A 19732-nucleotide genomic window follows, 5' to 3' on the forward strand; every position below is an offset into this window, starting at 1 on the left:
CCTACAACACCTGATTGGTCTAATAAAGAACTCTTTGGGGACCTGCCACACAACTTCTAAATAAATACAAGAGACTTATTCTTACTTATGAATGCCCGGCATTAGCTTGGCTTATTTCTAGCCAGCTTTTCTTAAATTAACCCATTTCTCTTCTTTTACATTTTGTATCTGGGCTTTTATCTTTCTGTATTCTATATACCTTTCTTTCCTTTTTACTTTGTGATTGTTTGTGTGGCTGGCCCCTGGCACACTGCTCTTCTTTTCTGGCTCCTTGCCCTTTCTTTCTTTTTCTCCTATTTATTCTCTCTGCCTGGAAGCCCCACCTATCCCTCTTTTGCCTTGCTATTGGCCGTTCAGCTCTTTATTAGACCAATCAGGTGTTTTACACAGGCATACAGCTTCAGAGTTAAACAAATGCAACATAAAAGAATGCAACATATCTTTGCATCATTAAACAAATGTTCCAAAAGAACTACCCACACATTTCACACACATGCAAAAAATATTGAGAATGAAGAACCTTGTTTTTAACTTGAGTTCCATCCCTGGCATATCTATATATAAAGATGAGGAACTGTGGAGTTCTGAAGAATGAGAAGTATTCACAGCCCGTGTAGCACCTCCACCATGAAGGGGACTTCCCTTCCTGTACCATAGGGACAGCAGGAATTCCTGCAGTCATAGACCACAGCAATGAGGGTCACTGCTGAAGCACCATGGAATGGTGACCTGAGGGTTGCGTACTTACCCAACACTGGGATTTTGAGAGAAGTAAAAATGATCTTGTTTAAGCCACTACTATTTTAAGATGTTTAAAAAATACTAAGTGAGAGATGATAGTATTGAAGAGTCTTAAATACTTCCAGGCAGAGGGACTTAGGTGGGGACTCGTACTCCTTTCCATCCCACCCTGCCAAGCATAGATCTATGGATGTCTTCTGTTACCAAATCCCCTCCCTTAACATCACACAGACCAGTCTGGCCCTGCTTTATAAATATTGATTTTATAGAAAGGACCAATTCAAAATTGGTCAGATGCCACACATTAGAAGCTTCCAGAACCACAATGAAAGAGAAAACAAACAAAAAGAACCCCAAAAGAGGAAAAACCTCAAACAAAAAGATCTTGAATTGCCGGGTAGTGGTGGCCCAGGCCTTTAATCCCAGCACTCAAAAGGCAGAGGCAGGCAGATCTCTGAGTCTGAGGCCAGCCTGGTCTACAGAGTTCGTTCCAGCATAGCCAGGACTACACAGTAAACCCTGTCTTGAAAAACCAATAGAAAAATAAATTAAAAAAAAAAATCTTGGACCTAAAAACCAAGGCCTACCTAACCAAAAGATTCTAAAGAAACTTGAGGTGTGGGGAGGAAGGTGCAGAGACCCGAATGCCTCACTGAGCGCCCATGTGGAAGGAACATCACCTGAAATACAGACCCTGTCCTTGCGCTCTGAGGCAAGGGGCTTCACAGCTTTACTGGGGAGTCAGTGACAAGAGCTTGTAGAGAGATCTCTATACGTGAGGGGATCTCGCCCACTTTCCCTGGGGTTGGGGAGGGAGAGACTGGTAGTTCAGAAGAAATCTTTTTTTTTTTTTTTTTTTTTTATTTAATGAGGAAAACATCTAGAAATGGTGGGCTGCCTGCCTCCAAAACGTGCTGACTGGAGTTGAGAGCTAATGGCCTGGAGGCGTCAACCTTAGAGACTGCAGCCCTTTGGGTGAACAAAGAACTGGGGGAGGCACAGAATGGGGAGGGCCAGCTTGAGGAAAGCCTCAGGTGGTACCAAAATTAGCTGCCATCTGCTCCCTGCTGGTGGGTCCCTGGGGTGAAGAGACTCAGGGATGGGGTTGGGGCTTGATAGAGGCGCAATTGAGATGCTGATAAAAAACAAAAAAACACAACCCTCTCTGAGGGTCCATGGCCCTGGCTCTGAGGAGTAGAAAACCAACAGGGGTCAACCAGGGTATTTACCCACTGACCCCCAAACCTGGTCCCAGTTCTAGCGGGAGATCAACGCTGGATGGACTGGTAGGTGTTGGCTGGTGACTCAGTCCTGGTCCCCAGCTCCCAGCAAAGCGGGAAGGGGTTAGGTGTAGCAAGTGTCCCCTCATCCCCAGGCTTCACCTTCCCTCTTCCCGACCAGCTCGGCCCCCTCCCACTCCATTGCACGGCAGCACCCAGTTGTTGTCGTGCAGGCCCAAGCGACAGCCTGGTGTCTCACGATCGGCTCTGCGACAGCACATCCAGTAGGAACGTCCATAAGGCAGGTCATGGTGGTAGGGCTTGGGGTGCCAGCGGCAGAGTGACACATCGCCCTTCTCATATCTCTTGCGGCACTGCTTACAAGGGTCATCGCGATAGAGTGGGTCCCGGTTCCAGCGCGAGTCCGTGGCACGCACACCAAAAGCCTCGATGATACCCTTGAAGTGGTGGCAGGTACACTTAAGGGCTGCCAGGGCTCGGGTGGGCAGGAAGCTGAAGATCTTGACCAGCACATGCTCAGGCAGCAGCAGCATGTACTGCCGTGGCTCCAGAAGTCGCTGGATCTTGAAGCGAATCTCCAGGAAGTCATGCGACACGTGCCGGTAGAGGCGGCACAGGGAGGTGTCCGTTGTGCCCTCCGAATCGTCGGGACCTGGCACTGTGCTTGGTGTATCAGCTGGGGGTGGCTCAGGCGGCCCTTCTGGACCCCGGGACTGGAGGAAAAAGAGCTGGCCAGGTGGGGGTGGTTCCTCAGGGCTCACTGTCAGACAGACAGTCTCTTCCTTTACATTCTTGGTGCCATCTTTGCCAAAGAAGATGCACTCATCCACTACACCTGTCACCACCACATCCACATGGAATCCTGATGCTCCACAGTCCCTGGCAGGGGGTGGAGGAGGGGCTGGGGGAGCATCCTCAGGCCTGGCCGGGGTTGGTGTTTCACCTTCACTGGCTTCATCTGCCCTGGCCAGGAGGAACTCCATGTTGCTGGGAAGGGCATCCCTGGAGGGGCTGATAAGCTGGTACAAGTCGCAGGTGATTTTGTCTTTGGCTCGAGCCCCAGGTCCAGGACTACCAGGGTAGGGACTACCAGGCTGGCCTCCACTCCAAGTAGGTAAATTACCATCTGGCGAACAGGGCTCTCGGCCGTTGGAGATGCGGAAAGCGATACGCACCTCACCAGGCCCAGGACCTGGCCGCTCCTCCTTGCGGAGACCCTTGGTTGGAGGGCTGTCCCGCTGGGCCTCAAAGTGGGCCACTGCCTCAGCAACTCGGCTACAGTCACCACCACCAGATCGTCTTTCTGACCCTAACCCCTTGGCTGGTCCCCCCTGCTCAGCTGACACAAAGACCACCGGAGCTGGGGTGGTGGGGCGTGGGTAACTCTGCAGGGCCAAGGCAGCTCTCTGTTCGACTAGGGCCACCATTTCTGCTACGGAGAGCAGGTCTACATCATCTCCGGATGTCGTGGGGGCCCCCTCAGTGGCAGGGGCTCCTCTTCTGCCCCCTGGGTCTGGAGGAGCCTTGGTGGGCTCAAGGCAGCGCCTCCTCCTCTTGGCTTTGGAACTATCACTGCCCCAGTGCCCTTTGACCTTCATAGAGCTAGCCCGGCTACCTCCACCACACTGGTGGGCCACAAAGAAGGCCACCTTTTCCTTTGTGTTTCCAGGCTTGATTACATACCACGTGTCCAGCAGGACTCGACCCTCATCGCCAGCAGCTGTTGAAGAGAGAAGTGGAGCATGCTGGGAGGTGGAGGCTTCGGTAGCCAAGGTAGGTGGTGTGTTCTCTGAGTGTGCAGGTCCGTGGTCAGGCTCAGTTCCACTGCTTGTGTCAGAGCAGGCTGGCGGCTTGAGGGCTGTGGAAGGTGGGCGTGGCTGGTTCTGGGAATATGTGCCGAAGGGCCGGGGGCACCAGAGCTGGAAGGGCAGAAGGCTGCCCCTGTCCATGCTGGGAGATGATGGCAAACAGCAGGTAGTCAGTCACTCAATCTCAGGACCACGATGGTAGTAGGGAGCTACACATGCCACCTGGAGACAGAGAAGGTTGAAACACTGTTGTGGACTACTGGTCTAATAAAGAGCAAGGCAGGAGAAAGACAGGTGGGGCTGGTAGGCAGAGAGAGTAAATAGTAGCAATCTTGGAAAGAAAAAGATTGGGTAGCAAGAGAAGAACAAGGAGAAGAGGACTCCAGGGGTCAGCCACCCACCTACACAGCAAGTCACAGAGTAAGATAAAGAAAGGTACAAGGGCTGGACAGCGGTGACCCATGCACGCCTTTAATTCCAGCATTTGGGAGGCAAAGGCAGGCGGATCTTTGTGAGTTCGAGGCCAGCCTGCCTGGTCTACAAAAGCTAGTTCCAGGTCAGGCTCCAAAGCTACAGAGAAACCCCGTCTTGAACCCCACCCCACCCCACAAAAAAAAAAAAAAAAGGTACACAGAAATAGAGAAAGGTAAAAGCCCAGAGGCAAAAGGTAAATGGGATAATTCAAGTTTAAAAAGATGGCTAGAAGCAAGTCAAGCTAAAGCTGGGATTCATAAGAATAAGCCTCTATGTATTTGTCTGGGAGCAGGGTGGCAGGCCCTCCAAGAGTAAAAAGTATAAAAACAACCAACAACAGAGCACTGAGGTTACTGCCTTCTTCCCAAGACCACCCAATCTTTTTTTTTTTAAATATTTATTCATTTATTATGCATTCAATATCTGCCTACATGTGTGCCTGCAGGCCAGAGAGGACACCAGATCTCATTACAGATGGTTGTGAGCCACCATATGGTTGCTGGGAATTGAACTCAAGACCTTTGGAAGAGCAGGCAATGCTCTTAACCACTAAGCCATCTCTCCAGCCCCCAAGACCACCCAATCTTAACTTCTGCACAAGGGACAAAACAAATTAGAGCACTGAGAACTGTATTTCCCAGACAGTAAAGTGTGCGAGCTGAATCCCAGCAAGGGAGGAGTAAGGCCAGGAGTGGAAGGCCATCCTAGGGTACATGAGACCCCTCTCTTAACTGGACAGACAGACAGACACATACTCTCAAACTCTCACTGGTAAGAGCCCCTGCCTGGGATTCCCCAGTGAAGAGTTCTACGGCACAGCAACAGCACTTGCCTGACTTTACCTAGTGGGCGTTAGGGCTAGGGCTCGTGGCAGCCTCTCTACCAGGCTGGATTTTGTCCCAAGCATGGCCAAGAAAATAAAATCCTAGCCCAGTTATGAATCAGGTAAGCAGAGGGATGCAGCCAAACCTTTATGTATTTATTTGTTTTTTTGAGACAGCGTTTCTCTTTGTAGCCCTGGTATCCTGAAAATCACTATGTAGACCAGGCTGCCTTGGAACTCAAGAGATCCACCTGCCTCTGCCTCCCAAATGCTGAGATTAAAGGCATGACCTGGCCTGGCCTTAACCTTCAGTGAAAATACCAGGCAGACCAACCAAGCTCCTCCTTACACTTGTACCTCTGCCTTTTCTGGAACTGGCCACTAGAGGTACAAGTGACTTTCAGGATCTCACTCATTAGCCCCGGCTGTCAGGCTCCTAGCCTCCCAGGTTCCGGGATCACAGGCCTGGGCTTCACCATCTGCTGAGAGCTCCCTTAATAATGACTTTTCTTTTTGTTCTGCAAGACTTTGCACACATCAGCTAATCTGGAGGCAGTTTTGTTAATGAGTCTGATGGCAGCACTTTCTGTTCCACTTTCTACTTACCAGCAAGTAGCAGACGCTTAGTCTCCTGCATCTTTGGCCCATCTCCTTCCAGACATGTCAACATGAAAACAACCCTCCACCAGGGCATGGTGTTGAGTGCCTATGATCCCATATCTGGGGAAGTGATGAGTGCCTATGATCCTAGATCTGGGGAGGTTGAGGCAACAAGATAGAGAGATCCAGGCCAGTCTGGGCTACATAGCCAGACCTTGTCTAAAAAAGAAACAAATAAACAAAAGGAAAAGAAAACAAAAAGAAGAAAATAACCCTTCACAAAATAAACTTGAACGTGCCAATGAAACAGAAAGGTAAGCAAATTACAAGCCAAGAATTAAGCCCAGCCCACTGCCTATCTTTGTAAATTAAATTCTATGTAAACAAAAGATGGCTGCTTTCATTCTAAAAGAGCAGAACTGCATCAATGATTGTATGGCCTGAAATACTTCATTACCTGGTCTTTTATAGAAAAAGCTGGGCTGGAGAGATGGCTCAGAGGTTAAGAGCACTGGTGGTTCTTCCAGAGGTCCTGAGTTCAATTCCCAGCAACCACATGGTAGCTCACAACCATCTATAATGAGATCTGGTTCCCTCTTAGGGCATGCAGGCATACATGTAGTACAGAGAACACTGTATACATGGAAAAAAATCCAATCCCACCCCCACCAAAAAAAAAAAGAAAAGAAAAAATTAGCTGATGCTGTAGGATGGACTGCCTGCTCTAAATCCAGGCAAATCTGACGCACTATTATATCAGGGACCTGCAGATGCCATTCAAAACTCAGCTCCAAATACTGTCTCCAGTAACAGAACCCCAACCTTAAGACTCCTTACCCAATCCCACCCTCATTTCCAGAATCTTCATGTCCTACCCCCAAGTATCCTAACTTTTTCAAATTTTACTTTAAAAATTCAACCCCCTCCTCAAGACCTTACCAAGCCTGGTGGCACATGCCTGTAATCCCAGCACTAGGGAGGCTGGGACATGAGACAGAAGAATTAGGATTCTGGTTTTACAATATTATATAAAAAGACCCTGTTCCCCCCCACCCCCAAATCTAAGCGGCCTTTAATCCCAGTACTTGGAAAGTAAAAGCTGGTAGATCTCTGAGTTCAAAACCATCCTGGTCTACGTATCTAGTCCTAGGCCAGTCAGGACCACTTAAGAGATCCTGGCCCATAAATAAATAAGAATGAGAGCTGAAGAGATGGCTCAGTAGTTAAAAGCACTTGCTGCCCTTGCAGAGAACCCAAGTGTGGTTCCCAGCACCCACGGAGTGGCTCTCTGTAACTCCTGTTCCAGAGGATTCATCTGGTCTCCGCTTGCAACAGACACGTATGTGGGACACAGATACACACACAGGCAATACAACAATACTTATAAAACTTTTTTAAAAAAACCAAAATGATAAATCAAAACGCCCTTCAGCACAGAGAAGTCAAATCACAAATAACTTTTCAGATATCCGAAGACATACAGCAACACCCGAATCTCACAGGTGATTCGGGTCTCCTGACATCCTCCGCTCATTCCCGACACCGATCCTTACCCTTCATTCCCCAAGAGCTCCCGAACCTTGAAAGAACTCAGACATAAAAAATACCCTATGTAAAACGAACCCCAAATCAAATAAATGTCAGTAGTCCCTAATGAAACCGAGTGGTACAACAGCAGCCGCGTGTCCCGCACGCCCCAGCAGGCTCCTAGGCACTGCTCCGACATCACTGGTCGGGCCGCAGAAAGGAAAGTGCCCTCCTGTCCTAGGTCACCCGGAGAGGAAGGACTCAAGCCCAGGCATTCTGGCCCCGAACCACAAAGGACACCACTAAAACACAACCAAGCCTACCACGTTACAAAATAACCCCAGCCCAAGGCGTTTCTTAAGCTCCCGGGATCCCTGAAGTATCCCCTCCATCCCCTCAACTTCCCCAAGCGTTCAATTAAACGCTTCAACGCAAAAGGTGCCCCCAAGTTCTGGACCCGCCTCCTCCTCGACCGAATCCTCCGACCCCCTCAAGCGACCTCCCCAAAAATACCCCGGACACGCCCCCCCCTTGGCACGCTTACCGCAGCGCCTCCCCCAGGCGGCAGGGAGAATGGCTGCCCACAAGCAGGCGCACCGGAGCCCCGCGGGCCCACCCCCTCGCGCGGACCGGCGAGCCGCGCGCCCAGCCCCGCCCCTTTGTTGACAGACGCGCGCGTGACGGCCTCAGCCAATGAGCTGCCGCGGTTGAGCCATGCCCATATAAGGAAGGCACTGGCGAAGGGGCCCCGACTTGGAAAACAGATGGAGTAGGCGTGAGGTGACTGGAGGGGGCGGGCAGGATGGAAACAGCCCGATGTAAGGGAGTGGGGACAAATTCCCACAGTCCAGGACTGCCGAAAGGAGAACCCGGCGGGGACACCGACCGCCACACTCAAGGGGAAGAGAACAATCCAACGTTCCCTTGAAACAGGAGCCCTGATGGACGCTAGAGATTTAAAGGGCCACGCGGTCGGGGACTGGCTGACTCGGGCAGAAAGAAGCGCAGAAAGAAGCGTAGGGGAGAAAGGTCCAAGAACCTGGCTTTGCTTAACGGTTGTGGCGATGGAAAGGTTTCTCGGTGGGACACCCGGAGCCTTAGTCACCTAGCCTTTAAAACAAACAGGCAAGTCGGGCGTGACACACCACACCTCTGTAATTCCAATAGTCTGGGAGGCTGAGGCAGGAAGTTTTTTAAGCCAACCTGGGCTATATAGTGTCACGCTGTCGTAAAATAAAAATAAAATCATACAAAAACGGAAGAATAAGCAAAATAAAGCAACAACAAATTTCCCAAAATCCACAAACAAAAACGAGGGCTGTTGAAAGCACTGACTGCTGTTGCAGAGGACTTGGGTTTGGTTCCAGCACCCGCAGGGCAGCCTGTAAGTCCAGGTCCAGACTTGGCATCCTCTTTTGATTACTGCGGGCACTGCATGCATGCAGTCCACAGACATACATACAGGCAAAACACCTACGTATTAAAAAAGGGTGAGGGAAAGCTAGCATTTAGGAAATAGAGCTAGGAGGATCAGGAGTTCAGCTCCCCCACCCCCACCCCCGGGCTACATCAGACCTTGTTTCAAAAACCAAAGAACAAGGGCTAACCCTGTACTGGTCACTGGTCCCCACAGTCACTGACTTGACAATCAAGGCTTGGGAACCTGTCCAGTCTCCTACGAGGCTCTTCAAACCTCTACACTCACTACAGGAAAACAACAGGAAGTCACTTAATGACTTTTAAGTTATCTTAAAATTACAGACACCTTGCGTTGTTTCTGGCCTTTGCCAGGCTGATTCAAGACAAACCCAAAGGAGGCTTTCAGGGCAGTGCAGGTGGCTGGAGAGATTGTTCAGCGGGTAAGGATATTATGGCTTTTTTTTTTTTTAAACAAGAGCCAAGAGCTTCACAAATCTACAATTTTAAGGATTTATTTTTACTACTTTTAAAGTGTGTGTGTCTGACTATGCACGTGCATGTGAGTGCAGGCATCCATAGTCCAGTTTAGGGCACTGGAGTTACAGGCACTGTGAGCCACCTGATGCGTTGGGAACTTAGGTCCTCTGGAAGAGCAGCAAATGCTCTTAATCGCCAAACCATTTCTCCAACCCTATAATCCACAGTTTTAATGGAAACCACAAACATGCCTATCACAGGAGATTGCCTGAGAAAGTGAAGCTGACAGAACATCCACACACTCTGCACCCTTATTTAGTGCCCCCCAATAATTAGATAATGCACATTCCCATACCCTGATACACAGAGTTGTCTGCAAAACCTTGCCCTTGACATGCACAGAGGTCCTCCTACAGGAGGTCCTGTATGCATAGGATACAGAGATGACGTTGGGCTCACCAGAAATAGCTCAGAGGAAAAGGGAAAGACATCCACTCACATTATGCAGTTAGTAGCACAGCACTTAAAACGAACTCATTTAATCCCCCATATTCTCTCTAGGGTCTCACTCTGTAGTCCAGCCTGGCCTCAGCCTCTTGAGCGCTGGAAGCCCAAGAGTGCTCCACAACCAGTGTCTCATTTTTACATCTTTATTTGGGGTCTATGTATGGCATATAAATGTGTTTGTGTGGGAGTATGTAAGTGTGCTTGGAAATGCACATGAGTGTGTGTGGTGGACAGAGATCAACACCAGGTGTCTTAATCACTCAGCATATGTCTTTCCCCCCACTCTGAAACAAGGTTTCTGTGTAGACCAGCTGTCCTCAAACTCAGAGATTTTCCTGCTTCTCAACTGCTGGGATTAAGGGCATGCGCCATCGCCATCAACACGGGCTGCACACGGTTTTTGAGGCAGGATCTCTCACTGAAACCCAAGCTCAGTAGTAGCTTTATTAGGTCGCCAATGAGACTTGAGTAAAAATGTCTCTGCCTGCCATCCTTCCAGTATTGTGGTTACAGACACAAGATGTGTCTGGCTCCTTAGGTGGGTGCTGGGGATCTGAACCCAGGTCCTCAGGCTTGCAGAGCAGGCACTTTACCCGCTAAGCCATCTCCCCACACTGTGTTCGTTCTTTTTCATTCTGTCTTTCTTTTTAAAATGGATCTAAGACCTATTTTAAAATCTGTGTATGTGTGTCTGTATGTGGGTATGTGCACAGGTAAGGGTGCCCAAGGAGTCAAAAGAGTCAGATCTCCTGGAGCTAGAGTTACAGATGGCTATGAACTACCTGACATGGGTACTGGAAACCAAATCAGGTCTTCTGCAAGAACAAGTGCTCTTAATGTTGAGCTGCTCTTGAGCCCAGCTCATCCATGTCTTATTTTCCTGTTGTGTCAAAGACTAGGAAGGAAACTCAGGCAGAGAAAGTGGGCAGCAGCCTCTGCTCTTCAGACTGCTCACACTCACTGGGCACGGATGGTATCACTTAGTCCTCAAGGTCATCACACTCACTGTTCCCTGTCACCTACCCCCAAGGCTTACCCTTTACCTCCTTCAGGACTGGCTCAGAAGTCACCTCTGGGAAGCCTTTGATCCAAGTCTACAGCTTCTGCCCAACAGAACACAAACTCAATCCTCATTGGTTTTTCTCCTTCCTGTCTGTCAGTATCCACGGTACTAAACACTTTGCTTATAAAGTGTGCTGTCCGCCTCTCCTTATTAAAATGAAAGTGTAAGGGCTGGCGTTTCCCTTTGTTTCATTATATAGCACAAGCTCATCTCAAACTGGAGGTGCTCCTGCCTCAGTTTCCTCAAGACTGGAATGACAGACATGCGCTACAATAGCTGGCTTGGTTGGCATGCAGCTTTCTTTCCCTAGTGCTTGCCTTCTTGAAGCATGGCATCATGTGCCAGCCCTGGGAACAAGCAAGAAACACAGGTTCTATGTTCTTACCTCAGGGTGGTTGACTCCAGCTGTGCATTTCACTGACCAGCCCAGGTCACCATGTGCAATGCATTGTCTGGATGAGTGGACAGCCTGATTGTTGGCCAGTTTTTACGTGTCTACTGCTGGAGACATCTGAATAGCTGGCCACTCCAACCAGCTGCCCTGAAAAATCTCATCCACCCCCTCAGGGGCCTTCCCAGGCTATCCTTGACCTCTTCCTCTCAACCATCCTGCTTCTAACACCTGTCCCTGTCACTGCTCAATGGCAGTGGGCTGGGTATATGAGAGGCTCTCTTCCCTCCAGCCTGTGACTGGGATCTCTCCTAGCAGCTATCCTGGATCTGTGAGCAGCTCACTGGACGCCTCAGAGTTCACAAGCTGCTTACCCATGACCCTCCCCCTCCTGCTTTTGGCCTGTGTGTCAGCTCTCTCCCTCTGAAGTTCAGCTACCACATCATCCTCAGTCTAGTCCTGCAATGTTAAGACTTGAGGTATGGAGGGCTAACCAGTTTTTTTGGTGCCCTTTAGGTGGGGAAACGGACACATAGAGGCCACCTAACTTGGTTTCTGTCTGCTTCCAAGATCTCTAGATGCCGGAAGGTTTGGCTAGCTCTGCCCTGAAGATTATTAGTCAGAAACAACTTCGAAGCCAGCCTGATGGCCCCATCTGTAATTCCAGCTCTCTGGGAGGCTGAGAGAGGAGGATCACAAGTTCAAAGTCAGGCTGGGCAACTTCTGGGGCAACTTGCCTCCTAAAGAAGGTGAGAGTGTGGCTCAGCAGTACAGCACATGCCTAGAATCCGCCAATGTGCGGCTCAGTGCTAAAATGTTTACCTAGCAGACAAGATCCTGAATTCCATCCCCAGAACAGAAATAAGTAAGTAAAGCAGGGTCCTGGAGAGATGGCTCCGCAGTTAAGAGCATTGGCTGCTCTTGAAAAGGATCCAGACTCAGTTCCCAACACCTACATGGGTGGCTCACAACTGTCCTTGGGTCCAATTCCTGAGGGTCTGGTGCCATCTTCTGGTCTCTGTAGGCACCAGGCACATGCACACATGCAGACAAAAAAACCAACCCCCCAAAAAAACAAACAAACAAAAAAACCCCAAAAATCCACTCATATACATAAAATATTTGTTATTGTTTTTGAGACAGAGTCTACTTCTGCAACCCAAGCTAGCGTGGAAGTCACTATGAGAGTTCAGGCTGTGCTGGAATTCCAAGCAATCCCCTTGCCTCAGCCACCTCACTGCTGGGATCACAGGCGTATATATTACATCATACTAGAGCAGTCCTCTTTAGTTCACACTCTGAAATGAAACTGATCTCCAGGAATCACAAAAAACAAACCAGGAAACTTGCCCCTTACTGCAGGATCCTGAGCCTTGCTTATCATTTAACAGAAAGAGGTATCTCTGTGGTTAAGAGCACTGGTTGCTCTTGCAGAGAACCCAGGTTTAGTTCCCAGCACCCACTTGGTAGTTCATAACTGCCTGCAATTCCAGTTCCAGAAGATTCAGTGTCCTCTTCTGGCCTCTCAGGGCACGACACACATATAGTGTACAGGCATACACACAGGTAAAACATCTATACACATTATAATCCCAGCACTTGGGAGGCAGAGACAGGCAGATCTCTGTGAGTTCAAGGCCAGCCTGGTCTACAAGAGCTAGTTCCAGGACAGGCTCCAAAGCTACAGAGAAGCCCTGTCTCAAAAAACAAAAACAAAACAAAAAAACTAAGGCTAGGCATGGTGGCACATATCTTTAATCCCAGCACTTAGGAGGCAGAGGCAAATGGATCTTTGTGAGTTTGAGGTGAGCCTGGTCTACAGCTAGAGTTGTTATACACAGAAACCCTACCTCAAAACAAACAAAATAACAACAAAAACATATTGTAGTAAGGTGTGGTGGTGCATCCTTTAATCCTGGCACTTTGGGTCAGACAGAGGCAGGCATATCTCTGTGAGTTTGGGGCTAGCTTGATCTACACAGTGAATTCAGGCCAGCCAGAGCTATACAGTGAGATCCTGTTCAAAAGAAACCTACTCTGTGACAGGTGTAGTTCCAGGCACTGGAGACACAAGGAACAGGAGACAGAAATCCCTGTCCTCAAGGGGCTGACGTACTAATTGGATAAAGGGAAAATAAACACAATGGCAGTTTCCAGGTAGAAATAAACGCACAGGTGAGGGAGGGGGCTAGGCTGGATGGAGGGTGAGCTTCTGATCTCAAATTGAGCAGTGAGTGGGCTGTGAGGAGGCCATATCCTCTTCCGCATGAAGGGACATACCACAGGCAAACTTCAGCAAAGCTGCGCTCTGGGGAGAAAGACGGCTTTGCCACCACAGCTAGTAACATACTGTCACAAATGGAATACAACAAAGGTGACAGTGACTTTAGAGGCAGATGTGATATGGGATGCCTGAAAACTCAACATTCTGGAGCCAAGGCAAGAAGATCCTGGAGAGCTCAAGGCCAATCAGGATACAAAGTAAAACCCTGTCTAAAAAAAATAAAAAAAACAAACAAACAGGGAAGGGGGCCTGGAGAGATGGCTTAGTGGTTAAGAGCACTGACTGTTCTTCCAGAGGACCTGGGTTCAATTCCCAGCACCCACATGGCAGCTCACAGCTGTCTGTGACTCCACTATCTGACACCTTCATACAGACATCCATGCAGCAAACGCCAATGAACATAAAGTGAAAATAAACTTTAAAAAAAAAAAAAGTCAGGGAAGGGTCAGGGTGGGAAAGCTGGTTTAGAGGCTAAGAACACTGGTTGCTCATGCAGAGGACCAAGGTTCAATTCCCAGCACCCATAAAGGCAGCTCCCAACCATTTTTAACTCCAGTTCCAGCAGATTGGACGCCCTCTTCTGACCTCTGCAAGCACTGCCTAGACATGGTATAGACATACACAAATGCAGGTCAACATGCAAAACACTTAAGTACAAATAAATAATGGTAGCTTAGTCTATAAAGTGCTTGCAGACAGGCATGAGTGTTGGCAGAGGCTGCTAGTTCGTTTCCCAACTGCCCTGACTGGTAATAATCACACAGAAACTATATTGTTTGAATACTGTTTGGCCAATAGCTCAGGCGTATTTTTAGCTAGCTCTAATATCCTAAACTAACCCATCTCCATTAATCTGTGCATCACCACGAGATCGTGGCCTACCGGCAAAGTTTCAGCAGGCTATGGTGTAAGCCTCTGTCTCCTGTGGTGGCTACCTGGCTTCTCACTCACTGCACCTATTCTCTCCTCTGTCTGTTTGGAACTCCCACCTTGCCCTATTCTGCTAAGCCACGGCTGAAACAGCTTTATTCACTAAAAAGTGAATAAAAGCAAAACATAGACAGAAGGACTTCCTACACCACAGGAGGACCTGGACTTCATCCCCACCACCATGTAAAAAGAAGTAGGGTATGGTAGGATACATTTGTAACCCTGCCACTGCAGGTGCAGAGATATGCTTGCTGGCACATACATGTACACAAACACACAGATACACACAAATGTGCTATGAGAAAGCCTCAGACAGGCACAGGCTGAAATCCAATTTAAGATTTTTTTTTTTAAGCCAAAAGAACATGGTCCCTGGAGCCTCTGATCCCTTGGGACACAGAGGCAGGAGAATCAATGTCATCCTCACTACACAGTGAGTTCAGTCCCAGCCTGAGCTACATTAGATCCTCTCTTAGAAGAAATAAAAAAAGCAATCACTATGTGTCGCAGCACAGACTTATAATTCTAGCACAGTAGTGGCTGGGACAGGATGACCAAAAGTTTGGGGTCAGCCTATGCTACACAATGAGACCCTATTTCAGAAAACACACACAATCTCAATACTTAGTCAGCAGAGGTAAACAGATCTCTCTGAGTCCTGGGCTAGCCTGGTGTATTTACATACTGAGTCTCAGAGCAGTGAAGCTATGAAGTTAGAATGTACCTCACAAAACAAATGGAAACAAAGTGGGGGGGCAAAATAATTTGGAAATGTCACTTGTTTTTCTAATACAAAATAATGGGGGGTATGGGGGGAAAAGTGTCAGCTCACCCAGCTGTAACACACAGGGACAGGGACAAGTGAGAGATGTTCGCGTTACCCCAAACCAATAGGTGTTCAGATAATTTAAGAAAGAGTGGAGAGGCCAGACGGTGGTGGTGTATGCCTTTAATCCCAGCACTCAGGAGGTAGAGGCAGGTGAATCTCTGTGGGCTCAAGGCCAGCCTGGTCTACAGCTGAGTTCCAGGACAGCCAGAGCTACACAGAGAAACCCTGTCTTGAAAAATCAAAAAAAGAGCAGAGAAGCAATGCTAAAAGTTCTCAGGGTAGGGTTTGGGTGGGTGGAGAAGACACACATCCCGGAGGGCATGACAGCGAGGCAAGGGCCAGGCACGAGCACAGGGTGACACTGACTGCATCAGAGGAACTGACCTTAAAACTGCACATAAAGCATAAAGCCCCTGGTGCTGAGAACAGTGCCCTGGCATTATGAAAACGGAGGTCTGGAGGGCAGAGGCCAGTCTGTCTACCAACCTCTGGCACCTAGTAGAGGATATGGCCACTTACGGAGTGAATCCCAAGTCAGCAAGGTAATTCATGGGTACAGGCCCTTGCCACCAAGCTGACTGATCCGATTTCTATCCTCAGAACGTACTCAGTAGAAGGAGAAAACCCATGCCCGCTGACTTCCACTTCCCATAGTACACACTATGAGTATAGAAACAAATTTTTAAGTGAACTCCCATCTTTTTCAGATGGCAATCTTCCTCTCCCCTCCCACCTCCCTCTTCCTTCCTTTCTAGATCACATGTAGCCCAGGCTAGCCTCCAACTTCAGCTCTTCCCACTTCCACCTCAGTTGTGCCATCACAACGAGCTGAAATGTATTTCCTTGAAAGAATGAAAACCCCAAGTTGTCATACTTACTGAGAGCAAAATACAACAGACATTTTAAACACAGGGCCTTATTGTCAGTTCCTTAGGGGGATATCATTGGCTGAGTGTGGTCCCATTTTACATATTAAAAAAAAATGGAGGCCAGGTATGGTGAACCATGCCTTTAATTCCCATTCTTGGGAGGCAGAGACAGGCAGATCTCTGTGAGTTTGAGACCAGCCTGGTCTATATGAAGTTTCAGAACAGCTAAGGCTACATAGAGAGACCCTATCTCAAAAACAAAGAAAGAAAGAAAAAGAAAACTGAGTCCAAGAGTGGGAATAAAGCTTAGCCAAAGTCATGGCATGCCATTTGGCTCCAGCAGACACCAGAGCTTTTAGCCATAAGCTTTCCTATCAGTCACTGAGTTTATAAACTAGAGGCTCCAAGCAAATGACCCATGCTTGGGCTGCTAAGACAGCTCAACAGTGCTTGCTCCTCTTCTGAGGTTGTGGGTTCAGTTCCCAGCACCCACATTAGGCAGCCCACAATCACCTGTAACTCTAGCTCCTGAGCATCCAACTGCCCTCTTCTGGGGCACAAGTACACCGCCCTCCATAACATACACATAAATAAAAAAATAAAGATTAAAAATTAAAAAAACCCAAATTGTTTCAAAGTGAATTACAAAGTTGCTAAACTCCTTAGGGAAGCCCCATTCCTGCCATGACTAAAATGTTAGAAGCACATGCACACCACCACCAACAATGACAACAAGAAAAACAAAAATCAAGTCAAATCAAACAAAACCCTAACTCAGTTGTCAGCATTATTTCTAACTCACTGGAAGACTTGGGAATTGGGCCAGACTGGGCAAGTGAATTATTAATATTTAGCTGGAGACAGATTGAGTTTCTGAGCACCTTTCTGGGAGTCTTACTTAGACTTAGAAACCCAGGAATAGGTGGAACTAGAAAAATCAGGAAAGGGGGAGGGAGCAACTAGAGAGCAAAGAGACAACATGCCCAAAGCTCCCTCACTGGTTCCTCTATCTTCTTCTTTTTGGTCTGTTTTCTTTTGTTTTGTTTTTGAGACAGTGTTTCTCTGTGTAACATCCCTGGCTATCCTGGAACTCACTCTGTAGACCAGGTTGGCCTCGAGCTCACAGAGATCCACCTGTCTCTGCTTCCCGAATGGGTACGCCACCACCCGTCCAGTCCCTCATCTATTTTCTTTATGTGATGTTTCCCATTTGTTTTAAAAACAAAAGCATGGACTAGTGATGCAGCTCAGTTGGTAGAGCGATTGCCTAACATGCACAAAGTCTTGGGTTGGATCCCTAGTCCAGCATAAGTCAGGCATGGTGGTGCACACCTATAATCCCAGAAATCAGGATGTGGGGCAGGAGGATCAGAAGTTCAAGGTCGTCCTCAGTTACACAGAGAGTTTGAGGCTAGCCTGGAATACATGAGACCCTCAAAACAACAACAAATAGTATCTGGGCTGGGGTGATAATCCCAGCATTCTGGATGCTGAGGCAAAAAAATCAATAGAGGCCAGCCTGAGCTACACAGTGAGTCTCAAGACAACAACAAATGTGTACTGTGTACTTACTCTAAGCACTTCCCAAACAGCTCCCTAAACTCTCCAGCCTACCTAGCTTATGGATCTCATTTAATAGCTGCATAGAGTCCTAAGATTTGCCCCGGGTCACACAAAAGGATTCAATTCTGTCTGACAGCTGCTCTGGTCGGTGTCTCCACTCTCCGACTTTTACTTCACTATAAGCAGAGGGGACTGGATTAAAGCAACCAAAGCAGATTTTGACCTGGACAGTAATTATAGATTTACCATTTAATGCTGGCTGACAACAAGAAAGTTGCTTAAACTCTCTGTGCCCCTGCTTCTTTTCTATAAAACGGAGCACCTACACCTGAATCCATTTAAGTTAATACCAACAGCTAAAACCAAGATCAGGCATTTTGGAAAAATTGGCAGTAAGAGGTGGGGATGGAGGTGACTACTGTCAGGCTTTGAGAAAATGTCTGAGGGCTGGACTGAAAAGTAGGGACTCTATTAGCAAGCAACTCTAACCCAGTCAACATTCCTTGTTCCCACCGATAGCTCTCAGGCTCGGACTTAACTTTCCTACTAAAAGTATCGATTTTTACGGAGCCTCCCTTTATCTTCACAGTGGCCTGCTTGTTCTCATCATGAGATAAGGGCACAGAGGCTTACAGAGAGACTTGCCTAGGTCACAAAGGAGGGGCAGAATAAGGAATCTGAAGGCTGAATGGGCCACAAGCCACTATTCGATGCCACCGGGGCTGGAAGGATGCTAAAGGTGGTCTCTACGGACCCCTTCTGGCCATATCAGCCCAGAGTTACGTGACTGTCTAGTTTATCGGGAGTTTCTGGTTAGATTAAGGCACGATATAGACAGCCACGTTAGTAAATTAACGCACCCTACAACGCCTCCTAGTCCTAGAAGCTAACCTTCACCCTCGTTGACTTCTACCTCCCACCTCCTCAACTTGCCTTGCAGCAGCCCCACCTCGCTGTCAGAGAACTCAACCTAACTGCATCCGCGGTTAACCTCTCCTCCCTTCACTCTTCTAACCCCGATTCCCCATGCCTTTCCAAGTACTCCAGGCTAACTAACCTCTCTCGAAACTACCCACTTCAGGGTCTCTTGCCTAGATGTCCACCCAGGACTCCCAACTCAGAGTCTCATTCCCCCAGCTCCGAATACTCCTAATAGCCAATTCCAAAGCTCGACTCTCTCCACCTCCAAGACCCCTCCCTAGCCCCCATTCTTCTACTCCCTCGGGCTCCCGTTCCTCTCAATCCCCACCCATAGCGATCTCCCCACGCCCAGCCCTTTCTTTAGCCTCAGTTTGTTTCCCCTCGAACCTAGGCCCCGAGCCCCGCGCCCATACTCTCGAACACCCGCAGGACCCAGCTTGGGGCTCTCACCATCTCCCCGCGCTGCAGCTCGCTCGACTACGCGGGTTTCCCCCCACTCGCTCCTCTCCAGCCTCCCCTTCCGGGTTCTCGCCCCGAAGCCCTCTGGGAATTAGAGTACGGGCAGCCATGGACTACAGCTCCCAACATGCAGCACGGTACCTTGGAGGAGGAGGAGGAAAAAAAACTAGGCGGGCCGAGAAATAGAACGACTCGAATTCCCAGGCGGCAAAGGGCACACACTGCTGCGCAGGCGTAGACGATTCACCAGCAAGGCTCTCTGGGAAATAGAGTCCAGCTGTCTCCATTTTGACTCGAGGCCCTTGAAAAGAGAATTAAGGCTACTTCAGAGGAATGTTAGTGAGGGATAGAGAGTTGAGAAAGAAAAGAAAATTATTGGTTTATTTATGTTATTTAACAATTTATAATATGTTATTTAACAATATTAAATGTTGTTATTAAATATTATACAGTGGTGGCTCATGTCTTTAATCCCAGTGCTCGGAAGGAGAGGCAGGTGCATCTCTGTGAGTTAAAGGCCAGCCTGGTCTACAGAGCGAGTTCAAACTAGGGCTGTTACACAGAGAAACTCTGTCTCAAAAATCAATCAATCAATCAATAAATGTTTTCCCAGACTTTCCCTCCCATTCCTCACCTCCATATCGCACCTCACCAATTTCGCCTACCACCACCTCCTAATTCCCAAATGAGAAAAATAAGTTATTGGATCTAAGAAAGCCCTGGCACTATGAGACTGTTTATATCCCAGGTAGATCAACGCATCCAGTAGGGCAGGAGTGTTTACGAATTTATACACCTTGGTTAGA

General features: G+C 48.4%; 1 protein-coding gene across 5 annotated transcripts; it reads right to left on the bottom strand.

Annotated features, from left to right (window-relative positions):
• Nucleotides 1-985: 985 nt before the first annotated feature.
• Nucleotides 986-19063, bottom strand: Fbxo46 (F-box protein 46). Of its 5 annotated transcripts, none has more exons than XM_048433376.3 (3): nucleotides 18918-19020; nucleotides 5694-5906; nucleotides 986-4012 (listed from the first exon to the last, which is right to left on the bottom strand). In XM_048433376.3, the coding sequence occupies exon 3, from the start codon at nucleotides 3929-3931 to the stop codon at nucleotides 2120-2122; it is 1812 nt and encodes a 603-aa protein (XP_048289333.1). In that variant the 5' UTR covers nucleotides 3932-4012; nucleotides 5694-5906; nucleotides 18918-19020; the 3' UTR covers nucleotides 986-2119. The 5 variants fall into 5 exon arrangements, with proteins under 5 accessions (XP_048289333.1, XP_048289334.1, XP_085549377.1 ...); XM_048433377.3 differs by lacking the exon at nucleotides 18918-19020 and adding an exon at nucleotides 7759-7776; XM_085693251.2 differs by lacking the exon at nucleotides 18918-19020 and adding an exon at nucleotides 6145-6689.
• Between the last annotated feature and the right edge of the window lie 669 nt (nucleotides 19064-19732).

This window comes from Myodes glareolus, chromosome 1, assembly GCF_982192425.1.
Source record: "Myodes glareolus chromosome 1, mMyoGla1.1, whole genome shotgun sequence".
In the NCBI taxonomy this organism is placed as follows: domain Eukaryota; kingdom Metazoa; phylum Chordata; class Mammalia; order Rodentia; family Cricetidae; genus Myodes; species Myodes glareolus.